The 21,942-nt window shown below is 40.1% G+C and overlaps 2 protein-coding genes across 4 annotated transcripts; both read left to right on the forward strand.

The window, feature by feature from the left end:
• Positions 1-901: 901 nt before the first annotated feature.
• Positions 902-6,626, forward strand: eno1b (enolase 1b, (alpha)). The gene is given in 14 exon segments (XM_032548627.1): positions 902-1,630; positions 1,741-1,834; positions 2,378-2,473; positions 3,279-3,337; positions 3,419-3,488; positions 3,657-3,790; positions 3,889-3,909; positions 3,911-4,112; positions 4,339-4,539; positions 5,286-5,305; positions 5,307-5,488; positions 5,565-5,673; positions 5,880-5,938; positions 6,343-6,626. Coding segments are annotated over 13 exon segments (1,308 nt in total). The 5' UTR covers positions 902-1,630; positions 1,741-1,749; the 3' UTR covers positions 6,413-6,626.
• A 1,927-nt stretch (positions 6,627-8,553) lies between these two features.
• rereb (arginine-glutamic acid dipeptide (RE) repeats b) lies at positions 8,554-21,247 on the forward strand. 3 transcript variants are annotated; one of them, XM_032549050.1, is made up of 17 exons: positions 8,554-8,722; positions 9,564-9,612; positions 10,846-10,970; positions 11,135-11,234; positions 11,335-11,433; positions 12,080-12,160; positions 12,272-12,425; positions 13,007-13,093; positions 13,170-13,363; positions 13,528-13,686; positions 13,941-14,051; positions 15,113-16,191; positions 16,674-16,872; positions 17,530-18,232; positions 18,309-18,449; positions 18,520-18,685; positions 18,867-19,984. In XM_032549050.1, exons 1-17 carry the CDS (start codon positions 8,697-8,699, stop codon positions 18,886-18,888), a joined length of 3,495 nt encoding a protein of 1,164 aa, XP_032404941.1. In that variant the 5' UTR covers positions 8,554-8,696; the 3' UTR covers positions 18,889-19,984. The 3 variants fall into 3 exon arrangements, with proteins under 3 accessions (XP_032404941.1, XP_032404940.1, XP_032404939.1); XM_032549049.1 differs by lacking the exon at positions 18,867-19,984 and adding an exon at positions 20,264-21,247 and having other exon boundaries at positions 8,555-8,722; positions 13,531-13,686; XM_032549048.1 differs by lacking the exon at positions 18,867-19,984 and adding an exon at positions 20,264-21,247 and having other exon boundaries at positions 8,556-8,722.
• Positions 21,248-21,942: the final 695 nt, after the last annotated feature.

Genomic DNA, 21,942 nt, shown 5'->3' on the forward strand with positions numbered 1-21,942 from the left:
TCTATATTCTCTATTTTTCTGCACGAGTCAATTATTTCTGCTGTATTTTGCAGATGTGTAGGCAGCCTGCCATCCTGCCTGATGTCAGTTCTGGATCGTGAAAAAAAGTTTTGTATTTAAAGTCCCTTTGGCTTCCAGAGAAGCCAAATTCACACCGGAGTTTTATCGTGGATTTCACAGTACAGTATCTATAGATTTTTAATGGCTTCACAAAACTTACTTTAACGCTTAATACAGGGAGTAAGAAACATAATATTTTCTCTAAAATTGTAGCTGTTCACTATACCTCACAATTACTCTTTGCACTCACAGTTAATATTTCTTGAGAAATGGACTAGATACTCAGAGACTTCCATTATTGAGGATATGAAACCATAAGATTGCAAAGACTAGAGTCTCTTTTGTGTCAAGAATTAAGCTGTAGGATTTTTTTTAATTACTGCATGCAGGATCTAATGACCTAGATTGACATGTTATCACAAATTTCAAACATCAAAATGAAAACACTAAGCCTAATTGCGACGTGTCAGATTATTTAAAACTATTGAAACAGTGTCATCTAGTGGCTGCTCATGATTTAACAAGTTGGGAACCTTTCACATAGGTTGGTTTTGATCGTTTTTTCTTTGCCTTAATAACTGAAGTCATCCTTTGAAGACTGCTTTTTAGTCTGACTACATGTTCACAGTTTTTATTAACATCTATTGGCATTTTCAGGGGCATTTTTCTTGTTACCTGTGGAATTCCCATGTTCATACTGGAAACATCACTGGGTGAACCTTGTGACCATCCCCATTTGCTACATCTTTACTGACCTGTTCCATATATAAAATTATTTTTTTAAGGTTTTGTTGGCTCCAGTGGCCTTTATTTTGCAGTTGTCAGACAAAAAGGTTTTATGAGAGAGGGGGAAGACATGCGATAAAGGTCTTTGGCTGGACTCTAATCCTAGAGAGTGTGGTGGTCCAAGGCCTCCATACATGTGTTGCTCTTTGCCGCCGCACCCTGCCGGACCCCATAAAAGGATTTTAGCCAGATATTTAGGTTAGGAGCATAATGCTCTGCTGCTTCTGGTTTTCAGAGCACGATTCATGTAACTTATAGAAAACTGTTTTTGTGAAAGGGAGCTGTTTACCAGTGTAGACCTGGAAGACCAAAAATGTCCTTCACTTTTTGTTGGAATATGTTTTTCTGACAGACATCAGTTGAAATTTCATATCTGCATCAGTTCAATGCCAGATCTTTGTTTTCCTGCTGCTTTGTGAGCAAAATTTTGATCGATACTCACCATGAAATACATCTTGTAGTTTTTCTCTGCTTGCCAATGGTATATAGGGATGCAATGAAAAGGGATATCATGATATATTATTTGCAGAGTGGCTATGGAGTGACAGGAGTTCTGTTTTAAACTTTCATGATGACTTGGCTAAAATTCAGAACTATAAACCCAAGCTTTCGAAAAGCAACTACACCCTTCACAGTCTCCAGTACTCTGGCAGATGGGCTAAGTTCATTATCCTGCCATCCATGTGACTCATCAGCTGAACAAGCTTAATCCAATTAAAGTAGCAGTTTGTCTGTTGGCTCTCCTAAGCTTGCAGCTAGGTCAGGATATTTTTGAGTACTCCAGGTAGAGGAAGAGGTTCAGTAATTATTATTACCTACTGATAACTTCATTTAAATCTTTTTGTTTGTTTGTTTGTTTCAGTATTAACAAGTGTACCTGTGTCTCATCTTCAGGTGTGCACCATGTCTATTATTAAGATTCACGCCAGAGAGATCTTTGATTCTCGTGGAAACCCCACAGTGGAGGTTGATCTTTACACTGACAAAGGTAGGCCTGCACACTTGACTTCAATACATTTTTGTTCCTGGATTTCAGAGTGTAAATTGAATTGACAATGCATTCTTATAATGATAAACTATAATTGAACTTTGGGTGTCTTCCAGTTTCTCACCCGTCATTTAGGTGAACTCCCCCAAAGCACTTTAATTGCTTTACCAACAAACTGCTTGCAAACCTTGCAGGAAAAGTTGGAAAATATTGCCTTTGTGCTACACTTCTATAGACTTTCAACCTGTGGGGAATAATGCAAAGAAATCTGGAAACAATGACTGAACATCTGTCTGTTTCTGGAAACTAAATTGTCTAGAAACTTGTTAAGCAGCAACCTGACTTTATATAATATTGCTGCTTTTGCACACTTTATGCACATTGTATTGTCACCACCATTACCATGTAGCATCCTCCTGCTAAACTTGAATATAGTACCAGTGTGGCTCAGTTAAAAAATTAAATCTTCTTGGGGGAAAATGTAGCTTTTTGAGTTGTTTACTCATTGTGTTTGGTGTTCTTGCTCCTCTGGATGATTTCCAGGTCTGTTTCGGGCTGCTGTTCCCAGCGGTGCTTCTACTGGGATCTATGAAGCTCTGGAGCTGAGAGACAATGACAAGTCTCGCTTCCTGGGGAAAGGTCTGTGTGTCATTATTGTTGTTTAATGCTGGAAACAACTCGCTGAATTTGTTCCTTTGCCTAAAATGTTAACAGGCTTTATTTCCATCATTGTTTAAATATTTATATCTATTTCAAGTATCTGTGTGCTCCCTTCTCATTCATGTTCTTTGTTGTCTCTGCTATTTGACAGATGAACTGCATTTTAAATTAAAGACAATGTTTTCATGTCCATTTGATAACAAAAGAATTATGCAATAAATACTATCTCATTAGAAACTTTGTTTTGCAATTGTTTATACATCGGTGCGTGGTGAATGGAGAGCAAAATAGGATATTAATCAGACAATCGAAGGCATAATAAATCCTCCAAACCAACAGGGACCCCCTAGTTGCACTGGAACTGTATTTTGTACAAACATAAATTAGTTGGTTATCAAGGAAGAATTCTTGATGTTGAAAATGTTCCACTTTATTCCATGTAGTTGGACAGTAAAGACTTTCTATCTTTTTAAAATATTTTATTATACCTTGGTTCTTTTACACATTCCTGCAGTGGACATGCACCATTAGTCAAGCTGTAGTAGTTGATGCTAGCTGGAAGGCCCCCAAATCAAATTCTTTTAATGTACAATATTGGATCGGCTCTGGTATCAATACAGGGTGGGTTTTTTGACTCTGATTAACTTCTCTGTTAAACTAAAACACTGTCACTCATACATTTGGTGCAAATTAGGAGCATTAAAGGTGTAATGTGTTCTGTAGTTTGTCCCTTTGAGTGACTTGTGCATTATGCAGTGAGAGCATAATTAACTCCTCATTACAGGCGTCTCCCAGGCTGTCGAACACATTAATTCAACTATTGCCCCTGCACTTGTCAGTGAGGTAAGACAGCAGTTATGTTCCCAGTATTTGATTTGTCTTCACTGATGTAAATCAGATGTGTGATACTTCCTGTTTCCTCAGGATGTATCTGTGGTTGATCAAGAGAAAATTGACCAGATGATGATCGATTTGGACGGCACCGAGAACAAATGTAAGAAACCATATCTGTGTAACTTCACCTATCACTATCTTCAATTTCTTGTTTAATTTTGGCTGGAATCTCGTGTGTATAAAATTTGTGTATTTTGTTGTCTTACTGCTATGCTTTCACTAATAATCTAAATGCATGAATTTGATTAAACCTTTTAATTTCTTGTAGCCAAATTTGGTGCAAACGCCATCCTCGGTGTTTCTCTGGCTGTTTGCAAAGCTGGCGCTGCAGAAAAAGACGTTCCCCTGTACCGCCACATTGCTGACCTGGCAGGTAACCCTGAGGTCATCTTGCCTGTGCCGGTGAGACTTTTCATTAAACAGCAACCACACATTCACAGGTTTCCTCTGATTCAGTTAACCACAGGCTTCGTGTCTCTTCTGTTTTCCTCCACCACCAGGCCTTCAATGTGATCAACGGCGGGCTCTCACGCTGGTAACAAGCTCGCCATGCAGGAGTTCATGATCCTGCCCATTGGTGCCAGCACCTTCAAGGAAGCCATGCGTATCGGCGCAGAGGTTTACCACAACCTGAAAAATGTCATCAAGAAGAAATATGGACAGGATGCCACGAATGTGGGCGACGAAGGCGGCTTTGCTCCAAACATATTGGAAAATAAGGAGGGTGGGCATTTTTACTATTGATACTATCCCAACAGGTTTTTGACAAAGTGCAACTACAGAAACATGTGACTAACATAGATATACATACAATTCAGTTCCCTGAAGACTTTCATGATCACATTTGTCATTTTAATGGCAAAAAGCAACAGAAAAATCACAACAGCATGTTGACAGTGAAATGTTTCATTTTTCCACATGTGCTTGCGTTTTGCTGTGAAACCCTGAAGCTCTGGAGCTCCTGAAGGAGGCCATTACTAAAGCCGGGTACACAGAGGAGGTCGTGATCGGCATGGACGTAGCTGCGTCCGAGTTCTACCGGGACGGAAAATACTGACCTGGACTTCAAGTCGTCCTGACTGACCCGAGCCGCTACATCACACCAGATGAGCTGGCTGATCTCTACAGGAGCTTTGTGAAGGATTATCCAGGTATGTAACTTTTTATACATTGATTAATTAATTATTTAACAACAAGATGATTGAGGATAAACAGTGCCATGCAATCTGTTCATGCCCCTTGACATGACTTGGTTGTAGTTGTAACATGACATTTTCTCTTTTGTCATGTTACAACTACAACCTCTATTGTACTTAAGGGTGATTTTATGTGACACACAAATGCAAATTATTGCATAACTAGGAAATAAGGAGCTCAAAAGTGTGTCATGCATTCATTTTTGGCCCACTTTGTTCTGATACCCCTACAGAAAATCAACCAGTTTCTACAGTCCTTTTTGCTCTGTCCCCCTATGTAGGGGAACAGAGCAAAAAGGTGGAAGGTGTTCTTGTTAGATCGGATCAAATTTAAACTTTCTGGCCTACAGTGGACCCTAGCCTATTTATTATTCAAGAATTTACCCATTTGCTGATTTTTCTGTGGAACTTAAAATCAAATTATTTAAAGAAAACTTACCTATTTGAAGATCTTTCTTTATTAGTGCATAAAATATTAGGAAGAAAAGCTTGGGAAGCTAAAACACCTAAGCACATTACTTGACTGGCTAATTTAGGAGCCATTATATATTTTAGTAGCACTGAAACTAACTGAGGTGATTCAGCTACATGTTACAAAAAGCCTGAATTTTAATATTGAAAAAGGTTTCAAAAGCTTATGGATATGGGGTGTTATTTGTACTATCACACACTATGTGTCTAATGAAAACCTGTTTATTCAGTGGTGTCTATTGAGGATCCAGTTCGACCAGGACGACTGGGCAGCCTGGACTAACTTCACAGAGAGTACAGACATCCAGGTTGTTGGAGATGATTTAACTGTAACAAATCCCAGCCGCATCTGCAAGGCGGTGGAGGAAAAGGCCTGCAACTGTCTGCTGCTCAAAGTCAATCAGATTGGAACAGTTACAGAGTCAATGAGGGCGTAAGTCGACATCAGTTCACCCCAGAGTTACCAGTATGATGGTGACATTCCAACAAAATGTCTCTGCACCCTGCAGGTGTAAGATGGCCCAGGAGAGCGGTTGGGGTGTGATGGTGAGCCACCGCTCCGGGGAAACTGAGGACACCTTCATAGCCGATCTGGTGGTCGGACTGTGCACAGGACAGGTAATATGCAGAGCAATGTTCAGGCTTTAAATAAATATATACAGTATTCATGCAAGCAGATAATATCCATGATGAACTTTCACCTTTTTGGAATGGATAATAAGTTACTGACTTGAAGCTGGTCACCAGCAGTCAATTATGTGTCTGGGAAACATACATTAGAACTAAAACTAAAAAAAAAAACTAAATGTTTTTATCTTGTCCAGATCAAGACGGGGGCTCCTTGTCGTTCTGAGCGCTTGGCTAAGTACAACCAGATCCTGAGGTGAACTTTAGTTTCATTGAAAAACATAATGATTTCTGTTACTTGGTCAAAATAACTTATTTCACTCTCTTCTTTTGTAGTAATAATTGCTTACAACTACATTGAACTAAGAATTAGACTGAAAACTTTCTAAATACAATACCTTGCAAAAGTGTTTGCAAGTGTTACCCACTAACTATAATTGGAGTCTCTCTGCCAGTTGTTCTGTCATATTAAACACAAAAACACTAAATTTTACATTTGTATGATGGCATTATAAAGTTAAAGAGCAATAAATATTTTTTTTGCAAAATACTCTATTGTATCATTTAGAATATCTAACACTGCAGTTTGAACAGGCAGTTCAGAAATGTTTTAATGTTTGCTGCATTAGAACACTCTGCTTTTTTCCCTCTCTCTGGCAGAATTGAGGAGGAGCTGGGGGACAAGGCTCAGTTTGCTGGGAAAAACTTCAGGAGTCCTGTGATTGAGTGAATGAGACATTTACTGGTGAATGCAAAAATGTGTGCGAACACTTCAGTTTAACGATTAGATGTGTAGAAGTCCTTCTCTCAGTACATAAAAACTACCAGCCATGTCAGCCATGAGCTCTGATTAGGGAAATAATAGCTCTGATTGTAGTACAAGTATTGTTTTGACAACAAACACCTGCACTTTGGAGATGAAGATAATAAAGTTTTGTTAGTGAAAAAAATACCTTGAAATTTTGTGTCATTTTTCTCTTTTTGTCATTGAGGTTTTCAATGCATGTTGGAACCATGAGTTTAAATCCCAGATTAGACCTTTCTGTTCTTCCTGTTCATACCTGCTAACTGTTAACTGGAGAAAACATGTTTGCTGGTGATCTTTCTATGCCCTGTATGCTCTTTTTACTTATGTACAAGTAGATGGAGGGAGGAAACAGTAATATACGGTAAGTCATGCTATCAAGTCACTTCTGTGAGCCTTTCTGATGTTAAAGTTTTTACTTAAAGGAGTGTTTTCTTAGATCTTACACCAACTTTGGTTCTTTGCATGATAAAGTATTGAGTAGTTAAAGTTCAAACAGGAGTTGAGCACATTTTACATTGAGTTTGGTTTACAGAGTAATATGATACAGGCCAATCAGAGTCTCACATCAACACAATCACAGAGGTTGAAGTACAATGGCTGTTAGTTGTTTTGCAGACAGCTATGATCTGAACACCTTGCAGATAGTGATAGTGAGTTGACTATAATCTTTCTGAATGCAAAAAGTGCCCATCTGTCCTAGAGCAGGTGGTTGCTCCACAGTGGGTCAAGCCACTGCATGACAAACCCAAGAACTACTGTAAATCCACAAATGAATGGGTGAAAAAGCAAGACCTCATCATCTTTCTGAGCCTAATGGCATAAAATGCTAAAAAAAAAAAAAAAAAATGCTGTTGCAAAGGGAGAAATGTCTTAAAATCGACAAAAGCTACATAATTCTGGTTTTAGGACTGATAAGTTTGGAATAAATTACAATAAGTACCAAATTAATATAATATAACATGTCTCAAAGTTGCAGTGCTTTACAAACTATTGTCACCAGGAGCTTATTTTCAAATCACACTAAATCAGTGAAGGAGTGTGACAGAGCAGGAGAGAGATTGCTGCTGAATTTAGCTAATGGGATCCTCTGCTGGCCAAAGAGGAAGACAGCAATGAGAAAAAAAATCTATATACTAAAGAAAATAACTACAGTATGAAACCAGCACCATAATATTTATTCATCTATGCGTGATGAATAAACCCAGCTCATAGGCCATAAAAAATATTCTCAGGAAACACAATGGGTTGTTCTCAGTCAGGTTGATTATCCTGCTTGTCAGAACCTGCAAGGCAGCATTTAAGAAAACAAAAAACAAGCCTGGCTAAAAAAGAAAGGGAAATTATAACAGCCAGTGTGCTTAAAAAGATCTATACCACCCTAGTAGAGTTAAGAGTTTATTGACTCCAATGTTAATACTAGTTGTGCCCTCCACAAGTTTGGAATTAAAAAAACAGGCTGGTTATAAACAAGAGGCTGATTATGAAAAGATGAATATTTTGTGTTGTGCCTAATTTTTTTTGTCTCAAGTTTGTCCTAATTAAATACCATCTGTCAACCAGCTTTAGTGCAGGGTCAAATTAGACCCATAATGCCAGTCGGATGCCACAGAAAATCAGTCCTGGGGTCACAATGGACCCCAGGGGCCGCAGTTTGGACACCTCTAACCCTAAATCAGGTAGCGCCGTTACTGATAACGCAACGCAAATTTTGCAAACTTTACAATTCAAATAAGTTTTAATGCTCATTTTCCTTTTTTGATTTGAATAAAAATGTTTCTTTTGAAAACCGACAAAGTGTAACAAGACTGCCTGCACCAGTTCTTACATTATTAAGAGCGCAGTTGTATTCGTGGTAGGAATGTCGTGCATAACAATGTTAATGACCGCAACAGTGCACACAGTATGATAAGCGGTTAAGATTCATGGCTGACTGTGCAGCAACAGCAGCACTAAGTGTTGATGAAGCCCAGCGTGTCTGCGGCACATGCTCAGTAATGTACATCCAGATAAAATATGAACGCTACGCTGTGGCTGTTGAGGTCACTGCACTGAAAAAATAGAGCGAGTCTCTACACTACACCGCCTCCATTTTGAATAGCCATGTAATAGGGGATTCGCACAGTTGGTGTGTGGATGTGAGTGTGTGTGTCTCGCCCACTGTGCTGCGTAGTGTCAACAAGCCACAACCAACCAAACATCCGTCGACATGGACGACCTGTTCAGTCCGCGCAGGTAACTTCAATAACTTGTCATTCGCGTTGCGTTTGTGGTCAGTGTGTGCTAAATGCTTCTTTTCGTGTCCGGCGGCGTTACTTTGAGGGCCGTTCGTGTTTAATAGCCGGAGTGTCAGTGGTCACGAAGTTCGTGTGTGGCTAACAAGCTAGATGTTACCTCGTTAGCAGCTAGCGGCTCCCGCTGGGAAAACGCCTCTTTGCTCGCTTTAATGTGGCTAACACTTATATCCCGAGGCATAATTTAAATTATTCTGTTATTAAACACTTGTTTAAACATTTAGTGAACCAGCTGTTTAATTCACCCTGAGGCTAAGCGCCTATCTGTGCGGCTCGTTGCTAATGTACATTAACGTCTTATGGATGCTAACCTTTACGGTTTATTACTGATAGCACACTTTAGCCGCCGTTTTATTACTAAACAGGTACGCACAGCGTGCTTTACTGCCAACTTGTTAAGATCTGCGAACAGCACACACTGTTCTCGTAATGGTGACCGTAAAAATTAGCAGCTTATGCGTGATTGATTGACAGTGTTTTGCAGCCGCTGTGGAGTCGGATTTCATTCATGCAATTAGAAGAAACAGTGAGCTGAGATTGGATCACAGGAGCGAGGGGCGGGATGATAATCTGTAACTGAAATCAGTGCCAGGCGATGGGAGGAAAGCCTCAGATGATACAGGAGGCTTATTAGATCATACTGTTTGTCTGCATATGCTGTATAAGAATTGGCTGTACTGTAGCATATCAGACAGATATGCTTTCACTCAGTTTCCTTTACATAGAAATCATTTTATATACTTTAAAATGCTGTTATAAGTTGAATTTATGTTTTATTTCAGGAGCCTGAACAGCACACAAGGTGAAATAAGAGTGGGACCAAGTCACCAGGTAAATTTAATGAAACTGTAAATGCTTATTCAGTGGTTATAAGAAAATGATTTAAAGTATTTCAGGTGTAAGATTATTTAAAACTAGCTTTTGAGGCCTCATTTGCAGATGCATTCATTACTGTTGCAAAGTTGGAGAAACAAAACTTTTTAAAGCTGAGCAATCTGCTCAGATATTATCATTGACATGCATCATACTGTGCATTGCAAAAACTGGATTTTTTTTTTTTAACATTTCCTCAAATTGATTTAGGTCTGAACTTATTCATGCAGACATGTTCGGGTCTGTTGTCATGTTGGGAGGGAAACCTCTGTCCCAGTCTCAAGTCTTAAAACACTTTCAGTCCCGGCGGTTTCCTTTAAAATTGCCTGACATTTGGCTCAATCCATTTTCCTTTCCCTTCAGAAGTAACAATAAAAAAAATCTTAACAGGATGATGCCACCATTACCGTGTTTCACAGCGTGTTCAGGGTGATGTGCAGTGTTAGTTTTTCATAATTCATAACATTATGCATGTGTGCCAGAAAGTTGGTTTCACTCTTGCACATTTTTGCTTTGTTTCCTTACTTGTTTTGTGGTAAACATGACTTCCTGTGGCTTTCTTTGAACACTAGCTTTCTTCTTGCCACACTTCCATTAAGAGACAGTTTGTGAAATGAAAGATGAGTAGTTGTTCTGTCAACAGATCTTCCCACCTGAGCTGTGTATCCCTGCAGGTCCTCCAGAGTTACCTTCAGCCTCTTGACTGCTTCTCTTATTAACAATGTGCTTAAATGATATTGGTACATTTGCACCACAAGGCAACTACCATAAATATCTTCAGCATCTTATGGAATCTGTTATCCATTATGCAACACATTGTAGCAGCCTTTAGCGCTGCTCCCTCCCAGTAAGAACATGCTAGCTTCCAGTCTGAGCTGGGGTTTAGCTGTTTTGAGTTTGCATTTTTTTCTAAGTATTTCCATGGACTTCCTCTGAGCACTTTGGTGCTGACCCTTATCTATGGCCAAGAGGAATGGATAATGACTGAAAGAGCTGGACACAAGCGAGTGTAATGAGCTTCTTCTGTATCATTTTTATTCAATACAATCAGACACAATATCGGAATATGTTCCAGTAACACCTTCCCAAGTTTTCTGTTTGTTGTTTAAATGTCAAATAATGTTTGTTTTGAGTTTTATTTCCTTTTTAAGTGTTGGAGCTCTTTCAGTTCACTCTTTGTTTGTCCTGCAGGCCAAGCTCCCAGAGCTGCAGCCACGACCAGCACCTAGTGCACAGACCCAGACGGACAATGAGGAGCTCATGTGGACACCTGGAGTCAATGACTGTGACCTTCTCATGTACCTCAGAGCAGCCAGGTCAGTAGCCCTCTTAGTGCACCTTTATTGCTATATGTTCTACGTAATTCTTTAAACATACATCTTTGTTTCCAAAGCACGTTAAACTATAAGCTTACTAATTAAAACATATTCTCAATAACGCATTTCACACAATATTTCATGATTTTGACTCTTTTTTTTAGGAGCATGGCAGCGTTTGCAGGGATGTGTGATGGTGGATCCACAGAGGATGGATGTTTGGCAGCTTCCCGTGACGATACCACGCTGAACGCTCTCAACATGGTGCGGAGCAAAATTTGTATTGTGTAACTTTGTGTGAATGATGTGATTTCAGTGCAGATATGCAAAAAGTATGTTGACATTGTTCCCATCTCAATTTTAGCTCCATGCAAGCCATTATGATGCAGCCAAAGCTCTGCAGCGTCTGGTCAAGAGGCCACTACCCAAACTGATTGAAAAATGCTGGTCAGAAGATGATGTGGTGAGACAACTTTTTGAAATGGTTAAATTTTAGAGATTTTCTTGCAGTGAGAAAGTCTTGGGCTTGAATCCCAGCCTGGAGACTTTTTCATGGAGTTTACTTGTTCTCCCTGTGCATGCATGGGTTCTCTCTGGGTACTCCAGTTTCCTAATTCTGCCTAAAAACACAACTGTGAGGTTAACATATCTGAACTGTCCTAAGGTGTGAGTGTGTGTGTGCATGGTTGCTTGTAATGTTTGTCTCTGTGTGTCCCCTTGATGGACAGGCGTCCTATCTAAACTAAAGCCTGGCTCTCACCCAAGATAGGCACCAGCCTTCTTTCAACCCTACAGACATTTGATAAACTATTAATTAATCAATAATCTTAATTAAGATACTTTGTAATTAAAATTTCAGACTTCTATAGCTACCAGATAACAGTTAACATTGATAATATTAGCTTCATTGGATATTGAACTGTATTAATAGTTCAAAATATTCTTTGCATTTATTTAAAATGTTAAATTAATGCAGTCATAATTATATATTTGTTTTAATTAATTGCTTTGATTCTGTCATCAGAATCAACTCACTATCATTTCAGTTCAGATAAGTGATTCGTTGAGGAAATTGATTTAATTAAAAATTTTTCCTGTTTGCCTTCCAGAAACGCTTCATCAAAGGTCTGAGACAGTATGGAAAGAATTTCTTTCGCATCCGAAAAGACTTTCTCCCCAGCAAGAAGACTGTACGTGTGTGGTTTGGATTAGTGTCTTGACATATATTACATGTTTTCCCTTTGTTACTGATATGTGAATAATGATTACAATGTTTTAATAATAATCATGTTTGTTATCAGGGAGAGTTGATCACATTTTATTACCACTGGAAGAAAACCCCAGAGGCCGCCGGGACCAGAGCTTATCGACAGCAACGCCGGCAGCCGTCCTCTCGCAAAGCGAAAACTCGATCTGCAGCTGCTACTGTCAACCCTCCATCTCGAAACTATTCAGGTCAGTTTCACTTTTTGGTTTTACTGTGCCGGTGAGAAGTTTGCATACATTAATCACAGCGATACATTTTCAAGACAAATTTGACTGCTTTTTGTTTTTTATTTCTGGTATTACTTAACAACTTAGTTTTTTAAATATCTCCTGTTGATTTTCTCTAAACCTCATAGTCAAAGCATACACAAAGGCACGAGCAAGAAAAAATGACCTTGTTAATGGCTGCAAAAAGTGTTTTTCTCTCCAATTTAGTTTGGAAATGTAAACTGCATATTGAAGAGGGTGTATTCCCATATATCTGGAGCTATAAAGTTAAGTTTGAACATTTTTAGAGAAAATTTATCATAACTTTATACTTGTTAACCAAATTGTATTTTGTAACCCTCATTATAGTTATTTGTTGTATCATCATATATCACACTGCTCAAAGGTGTTTTTAAAAAGCCCTAAACCAGTGATATTGAAGCCTGTAATCAGTGTACGCACTCTTCTCACCTGTTTTTTTATTTGATGCTGTTGAATGGAGAGGAACAAATTTGATCACAAAATGTTCCTGAATTTACACACGTGACGCTTACCCTCTGCAGTTGAGGCCAGTTCTGCCAGCGAGGATGATGTTGACAGTGAAGATAGCGAACAGGAAGCAAAGAGCTGCAGCCACTGTGGAACAACAAGTAGGTTGTTCAGCAGAAGAAAAGAGCTTTAACCAGCTTCTGAAACTTGCATCTAAAGCCGTTGTTTATTGAACAGCTTCTAAGGATTGGCACCAGGTTGGGAGAGACAACTCTCTGCTCTGCACAACTTGCCGCACATACGAAAACAAACACGGATGTCTGCCGCCTGCTTCTAAATCTGGGAACGCTTCCTTTATGTTCAAACCTGTGAAAGTGGAAGAAGAGGTGAACAACAAGCATGGCATGAGGACTCGGCAGAGCAGAGCACCTGTAAGCTCTTGTCTTCATATTGACTCACTATCGCAACTGAAGCCCAGCACAATTTAAGCTTTATAATAACAAATATTTTTCGTACAGAAAAAAACAACATTTTATAAGTGATCTGGCTTCAGCTGTTGTTTGAAACAATAATTACTGTGGGTTGTGTTTTAAAGCAGCTGACATCGTTAAGAAGTGGCCTCAGGAGGTTCACTGGCTCTCCAAGCACGGAGGATTCACAGTCCGGTAACCAGAACTTCCCGACTGGAGGAATCTCTAGTTCCTTAAGATCCTCCGCGGATCATAAAAATGACTCCACAAAAAAAATAAACAAGGTGAGCATCGTGTTGTCACAACCAAATGATAAACTTATCCATACATCACCATTTTGAAAGAGAAATAAGCTGATTTAACTGTTTTTATTTTTGTAAAACTTGTATTATTGTGTTTTTAAATAAGGTTACACAGGTTGCTTAGACACTTCTTTAAGGGGATGTTCTTTAGGGGATGTTTTATGAGAGCAAGAACTAGCAGTGAAGACTCTTTGATAACACTGGTGTAATTATGTGTAATTTTGCTTTTTGTGCAGAAGATAAAAGAGGAGGCAACGGCGCCAAAGACAGCAAAACGTGTGCGGGAAAGTCCTGCTCTGGAGTCTGATGAACCTGAAAAGATGACACCTAAAAGGCCAAAGACACAGGTGAAATACTGTACTTCCACAAGTAAATTCTGCAGCACACAGAACACACCAGATCAAGGCATTTCATACTTCAAATTTATTCTCTTAACTACAGGAAACAAAGAGACAGTTACAGGCTCGGTAGAATAGCCTGAATCTGTAGTTCAATCAGATAAAAGCAGAAAGTCGTTCATTTTAACTACTGATAAGAAATTACACTATCATGACAAAATGATGTCTTCACAGCACCCTTGATGCATATCAGGGGGATTAAGGTTTGAATGATTAATTTCATTTTCTCACCACAATGTTCCCCATTCCGCACCATGTCATCATCAGCAGAACAAATTATGCGAGGCTGGAGATCAGATTCAGCTAATTTAATTTCAGGATTTTTCAGGTCTGGATAAGCATGGAAACAGAAAATAACAGGATGTAAAAAAATATTTGTATATTAACACATTATTCCCTATTCCACTGTCTAAATATTATAACCTTTCATGTACTATTTATCCATCAGTCCTTCTGTCTGTCTATCCTTCTATCCTTCCTTCCTTCTCAATTGTAGCAGAACGTATTAAAAAACACCTATTAACTATTTGTTATAATATTACTTAATAGCTGTTCTCAGCATCCAATGACTTAAATTAAATACGGAAAATTTTTTTAAATTGATGTAATTTGGCAGTATTTAGTTAAAAACTGCTTTGATTTGATTGATAAAACAATATTTAAGCACACGATTATTAACTTAATGATACTATTTATGTGGCTCTAGAGTCTAGAGGGCCACATAAATAGCTATGGCGGGCCGGATTTGGCCCCCAGGCCTTAAGTTCGACGCATTTGATGGTTTGTACATCTTTGTTTACATTCATGTCTCTAAAGAATATAGCAGAGAAAATATTAGACACAATTTCCCTTTGACTGCCAGACTTGACTTGACTTGCTTCCCTGGTTTGCATCTGATTGGTTGACGCCTTCCCTTGAAGCTGTTAGATGAGAAGAGATATTTTAACCTTACATGGACGTTTGCTTTGATGTTTTGTTCTCTGATATGAATCAAGTTTTTGTTCTTGAAGGAGCCACGAGGCGGGTCCCGGTCAGAGGGAGAGGCAGAGGAGGAAAGCTCTTCAGAAAGCCGCAGCGCTCAGGACGACGGCAGTGACACCAAAGACATCGACCAGGACAACCGCAGCTCCTCTCCCAGCATCCCTAGCCCTCAACAGGGCAACGAGAGTGACTCAGACTCTTCTGCCCAGCCCAGCGGGGCCCCAGCTGAGGCCGGTGCTGCGACTCTGACGGACGCCCCGGTCCTCCAAGCCGTCCCCTCTCAGGACCCTCAAATTCCTCCTCAACCGTCACAAAGCCTAGCCTCCGCTGACCCGGCTCAGAGCCCCCCGTCATCCTCCCCAGACCCTCCACAGGGTGGAGCCACAGCCGGCTCAGGTTGCCGAGCAACGCCGGTCTCTTGTCCAAGGCCGCAGCCAGCAGCGCTGGGTCTGGACACGCCTCTTGCTCCTGCGTCGCACTTCTCACCTGCTCTCGGCTCCACGCAGCAGCCGAACGGTTCCCCCCCTCAAACCCTGCCGCCGCGCTCTGTGCCCTTCTGTAGGGATGCTCAGCTGCCGCACCCACCTCAAGTCAAGCCCCCTCCTACAACCCCAATCCCACCGTCACACAAACAACTTCCTCACCCATCTGCAGCAACTTTCCCCCAGATGCCCTCTAATCTCCCACCACCTCCTGCTCTGAAGCCTCTCAACTCTCTCCCCAACCAGCATCCTCCAGGCGCCCCTCCCCCTCCTCTGCAGCTCATGCCTCATCCTTTGCCTCCACACTCAGCTCCATCCCAACTTCCAGTGTCGTCTCAGGTGCAGAGCCACCCTGGGAAAAGTGGGACCTCGTCCCTCCCAGCGGCTCCGGCTCCGCTCCCTCTCACATCCTCCACTGCTGGCCCCGTTCCGACCCTTCAGCCATCCTTCCCAACGCTCCCACCCAGACCCTCTCCAAACTCTGCTGCCGGAGGATCACAAGTTCAGATTAAAGAAGAGCCGCTGGATGAGGTGGAGGAGCCGGAGAGCCCCCCGTCTCCTCCCCGGAGTCCCTCACCAGAGCCCACTGTTGTCAACATGGCGAGCCACGCCAGTCAGTCTGCAAGGTATGTTCTGAGTCGTTCCGTAAACTGAGAAAAATAATGCAGCTTTGTCTCATAAAATACATAAAAAAATGTGGGGCAAAACTGTTGCAGGCATTATAAGACAACCTATTACGCATATTTGAACATGTTAGGATGTTCATTACATCTTTTGCACAAAATCATTGTTTTTGCAAAATGTGCTTGAGCTCTGCTTGGGTTGCTAGGTGATGGCACAATGCTCATCGAATGAGACTTAACAAATGGGAGGTTTATGAGTTTACTCAATTTCCAGACACCAAATTACATTAACGTATTGCCAAAAAACTGCTGGATGTTTTTTTTTTTTTTAAGTGCTTGAGCTGCTTTTAGAAACACTTGAGACCCAAATGGAAGTACAAACATACAAAATGTGAATTTTGTATAATAGGTCTTCTTAATGCTTTAGAAAAAAACATATTGATGCATGTGTGCTCATTAAATCTTCTTGTTACTTTGTCTTGCAGGTTTATAAAACACTTGGATCGAGGCTACAACTCCTGTGCAAGGACGGACCTTTTCTTTACTCCGCTGTCTTCCTCCAAGCTGGCCAAGAAGCGGGAGGAGGCCGTAGAAAGGATGAGGAGGGAGGCTGAGCTCGGCACGCGGCAGGAACGTGAGAGAGAGAAAGACAGAGAGCGGGAGAGAGAGACGGATAGAAACTCTGTAAGTTAGACTATGGTCACGCAGTTGGCAAATGCGACCTAACTCAATTAAAATTTTTTCTTTTTTTTTTTGCTTGTATGCAACCTATATTTGGCTTATTCATAGCAATCTGACTGGCCCAATTCCAATTTTCTACTCCTCAAAAATTACGATCTGTGCTATTTCCATACTTGATACTAATTCGGATATGCATTCGATTGTTTTCAAAGCGTCTGCAGTCTCAATGGTCATGTTGCATTTTATCCAGCTTTTTTGTCACTGATGTGAGACTGGCGTCATAATTCTGCACCAGATAAAGCCAGACGCAGTAAATCAGGGCGTAAACAATGGCTGAAAATCACTGTCAGTGAAGTGTGCATCTCAATCTCACCACTACTGGCTCTGACTACACATCAGATCAGCCTTCCCTGCAGAACTTGCCATCTATGCTTCACAAAAGGCCATTGCTACTAGTTCTTTTTTTTTTTTTTATTAACTCCCGTCAACTTGCTATGATCTTGTGTTGATACTGTCAGTTCCTGTTGCTGAATAAACGTTAAAATTGTTCTTCTTTGTGTTTGCGGGTCACTTTGAGGACATAAACACACAGAAGTCTCATTGCTGTAGGGTTTAATTAGTAGTATAAACATTTCTCTGAGTGTATTTTTTTTTTTTCAGAGGGCGTCCAGCTCTTCCCATGACAGTCGCCTGAGTGAAGTGCAGATGACGGCTCAGATCCATGGCCGGCCCTCCTTTGACCAGCCCCCCACCACTGTAGCGGCCGTGCCCCCGTACATCGGCCCCGACACGCCGGCCATGCGCAGCCTGAACGACTATGCTCGGCCCCACGTCATGTCGCCCTCCAACCGCAACCATCCGTTCTACGTCTCGCTGAGCCCAGGCGAACCCCTGCTGGCCTATCACATGCCCGGCCTGTACAGCACGGACCCCGGCCTCAGAGAGCGGGAGCTCAGGAACTTCAGGGAGCGGGAGCTGCGCGAACGAATGAAGCCCGGCTTCGAGGTCAAACCCCCAGACTTGGAAACCCTTCACCCGTCAGCCAACCACCTGGAGCACTTTGCTAGACACGGGGCGCTGGCTCTGCCCCACATACCCGGACCATCCCACCCTTTTGCTCCCTTCCATCCGGGGCTGAGCCACCTGGAGCGCGAGAGGCTGGCGCTTGCTGGGCCTCAGATGCGCCCAGAGCTGAGTTACGCCGAGAGATTGACTGCGGAACGGCTTCATGCTGAGAGGATGGCCTCTGTGGCGACTGATCCAGCCGCCCGGCTGCAGATGCTCAACGTCACCCCTCATCATCACCAGCACTCTCACATTCATTCCCACCTGCACCTCCACCAGCAGGACCCCCTTGGTCAAGGTGAGGTCGAGTTGTTGGCACTTTTTCTGTTCAAAGGTTTGAAACTTAGTTCTTTTCATGTGTGACCCTCTTTCAGGTTCAAGTCCTCATCCTCTTGTCGACCCACTGGCTGCCGGACCACGTTTGGCTCGATTCCCCTTCCCTGGTGGCCCAATCCCAAACCCCTTACTCGCTGATCTCCCTCATGAGCATGAGATGCTGCGCCATCCACTATTTGGTTCGTAATTTCACCTCCTTCTGCAGCCCTTGCTCTGCTGGTTTTAATTAGTGTTTTTGTTTTTTTACAGGAGCTGCATATCCTCGAGAGCTTCAGGGACCGATTCCTCACATGTCTGCCTCACATCAGCTCCAGGCCATGCATGCTCAGTCTGCAGAGCTGCAGCGGATGGCAATGGAGCAGCAGTGGCATCACCTGCACGGAGGCCCTCTGCCAAGTCAGGAAGATTATTACAGGTGAGCATTTTTAAGCAGATTTTATACCATCAAAAATCCTTGATGTTTTACCACTTAATTTACAGATACATCTCACTAAATGAGAATAAGATTCTTTATTCCTGTAATTTAATTCAACAAGTGAAACTCAAAGCCTAAATATAGATTAATTACATGCTGAGTTTTGAATTATGTCTTTCAGTTTCTCAGAAGATATGATATAGTCATTTTATGGTCTATGCAATCAAGAAAACAGCTACTGAGTTATCAGTTGTTCAGTTCTTGACTTCCTCCATATGTTGAATAAGCCACAGAAGTTTGTTGCTATGGATGGTGTCTGTTCATGTGCTGGTTTCAAGCTTTTTAATGGAAACTTGAGTGGAAGTAAAAAATGTCATTAAAAAGGTGCAGAGGCAACTGAAAAGCAAAGTCTGTCCATGTACAGTACAGTATATAGACTTGGTACATGGTTACATGAATTACTGTGATGTAGGAAAAGGCGATCAGCCTGTGTTCCCTTGATATTCTAACCTTCTGAATAAACATGACTTTACGTTTTTATTACCTGGAAACCATAAATATCAAAATCAACAAAAAAGAATGCCTGAAATTAGTGTTTCAACAAATTCTTATCTTGGTAATCAATTTTCTATTGATTATTTTAAGGATCTATTAAAAAAATTAACACATTCTGCAGATTCTTAATAAATGAAAAATAAATATTTTTTTGCATAAAATTCAATAACATTTCAGTTTGTTACATGGATGCATCTGCAGCTACAATAGGTACTTCTAACATCAAGATGTGAAAACCTCAGCCTAAGTCTAGAGCTAAACTGTTGACTCTTTTTGATTAACCAATTAATAATTAGATAGCAAAAGTTGCTTATTGGATATTTTTCTTTTACAGAGTTTGAACCAGGTGAAGCTAAAGGGTTTATTTTCTCAAGTGCAAAATGCATATATTTTTGTTCAGTTTTAACTTAATTACTGCTGTTAGTATGTTGCTCCTACTGCAAATAATGGCCCTTTTTGAGGTTGTATACTCTAGTAAACAAGTAATTGATCACTAAATTAGTTGACAATTATTTCAATAATTGATTCTTCATGACTAATTTGATTAATCGTTTCAGCTCTACTTGAAATATCATCTAAGGTTTCCCCCAGAAAACTTGCTAAGCCCGGTGGATGGGTGCTAGGAAGGTCATTCATCCAGTGTCCCGTCGTGTTTTTGAGTTAAAAAATGTTTAAAGTCACTTGATAATTATTTTAATGAGAGATTGGAAGATTAATACCTGAACACCAACTATGTAAAAGTCTTAAAAAATGCAAACATTTTAAAAAACTTAAATAAATAAGCAATACTTAGCCTGGTGGGGGCACAAGTAAAGCCTGGTGGGCCGCCAGGCTTATAATACACTGATCACCTTTAATTTGGATATACTCTACTTTTGTACAAGTACCAGAGTAAGATAAACAGATCTTCAGGGTAGTGTTTATGTTATCTTTGGAGTTTTTTTTCTCTCTGTTTGAATCACATTGGACTGAAAAGTATTCTGTAGATTTTAAGTAAATTGTGACTGTTTTTCACTTTTGAAGCCGCCTGAAGAAAGAAGGTGACAAGCCGTCTTGAGGTGGTGCATGCTCTGAGCTCCTACAGATCAATGCTGTGTACTTTTAACACTCTAAATGTATTTTTGTGTGCTGTCTTCTGTTTGTTTGTGTTGATAAATTTTAGAAGAATAGTGGTGGAACTCAAAGAGTGTTTCGTGTTCTGCGCATCATGAAACCCTGAGATTTTCCTTAAGAATTTACACTAGTTTTATCATCCAATTAATGAACAGTCCCACCAACTGGGACTTAAAGTGACAGGTTTCCTCTCTAACCAACTATTAAACTGTTTCTTATGCAGTCATATGAGTTTGCTAAAGAATGATGAAAATAGACCGATTTTGGTGTTGACTTTAAATATGTTTATCGTTTCTAATAGAGTTACTGTACAGAATAATGTTTAAATCAATGTATGTATGATAGATATGACCTAGCATGACTCACCCTTCAGTTTTTCCACTGAGATAGTAGATCGAAGTTGTATTGTGTTGGTAGGCTTTTAAAGCACCGTAGGGGACTGGATTTAATCCGAAATAAGATGAAATGTATCTTTAAATCCTAAATTTTTATATATCAATATATCTTTTCACAGTATAACCGAAGCTCATTTTTGAGAATGTAAATACTACATGTTCACAATAATCTATATGACTGAGTATTATTGATATATCAGTAGATGTAAACACTTGATTCAGCATGAGAACAATAAAATCCTAAGGTAGTGTTATAAAGTGTGCTAAATACTTGGACCATAACCTGCCTGTCTGTTTACTGACAGGAGGTTTTATTAGGAGAATCTATTTACATTGTTTTCCTGAAAATGTCACAGCTGGATAGAAACTAAATCTTAAACATTTGGGTGGAGTTTTTCTAAAAAAAAAAAAAAAAAATACTGCCTAAATTCAGTATTTATGTGATATATATCAGTCTGTATCCATACCATATTTATTTCAATAAATATTTCTCCAATGATACAATTTTCTTGTCATTTTTGTCTCCAAGGCATTAATGATGCTTATAAAGTTAATCATTTGTTTAAGCTTTAATAATATGCAGCTTTCATATATTTTTATTGGGTGAATATGGCATATAATTAATAAAGGTTTTACAACTCCAGGTTTTAGAATGTTATTTAATGAGACCACAATAAATTCTCTCGTAACATTTTCCACCTTTATAGTGTAATATACTATATCTACCATTTAATTAAAAAACAAACTAATCTGTTAAATGACAAATGTAAACAACTAACAAAATAATTGCATGCCTGCTTGTATAACTGATGCTGTTACAAAAGGTTTCAGCATTCAGTCTTTTTTGAGAGTTTATCAGCATTTTTACATCAACTTAACCTTCTGTCTGTGAGGACATCTCTTGTTCATGCCACATATTAATTAACTTTATCGGATTTAAAATCTTATTTGCTTACAGTGAAGCCATACTTCTGCTTATTTACCATACTTATAAAATAAAACATCTGACTTCTTCAGATGTGAAGCATGATCGATAGGATTTAATTTTCACAAAAAGCAAAAATAACTCAAAAATGAGATACCGCCATCTACAATTTGTAACTCAATAATTTCATCCACCCCAACAAAGAGATGTTTCTCCTAAAGAAAAATAACCCTACACCATAATGGTGTCACCACCATGTTTTACTGCAA

Source organism: Xiphophorus hellerii, chromosome 20, assembly GCF_003331165.1.
Source record: "Xiphophorus hellerii strain 12219 chromosome 20, Xiphophorus_hellerii-4.1, whole genome shotgun sequence".
In the NCBI taxonomy this organism is placed as follows: domain Eukaryota; kingdom Metazoa; phylum Chordata; class Actinopteri; order Cyprinodontiformes; family Poeciliidae; genus Xiphophorus; species Xiphophorus hellerii.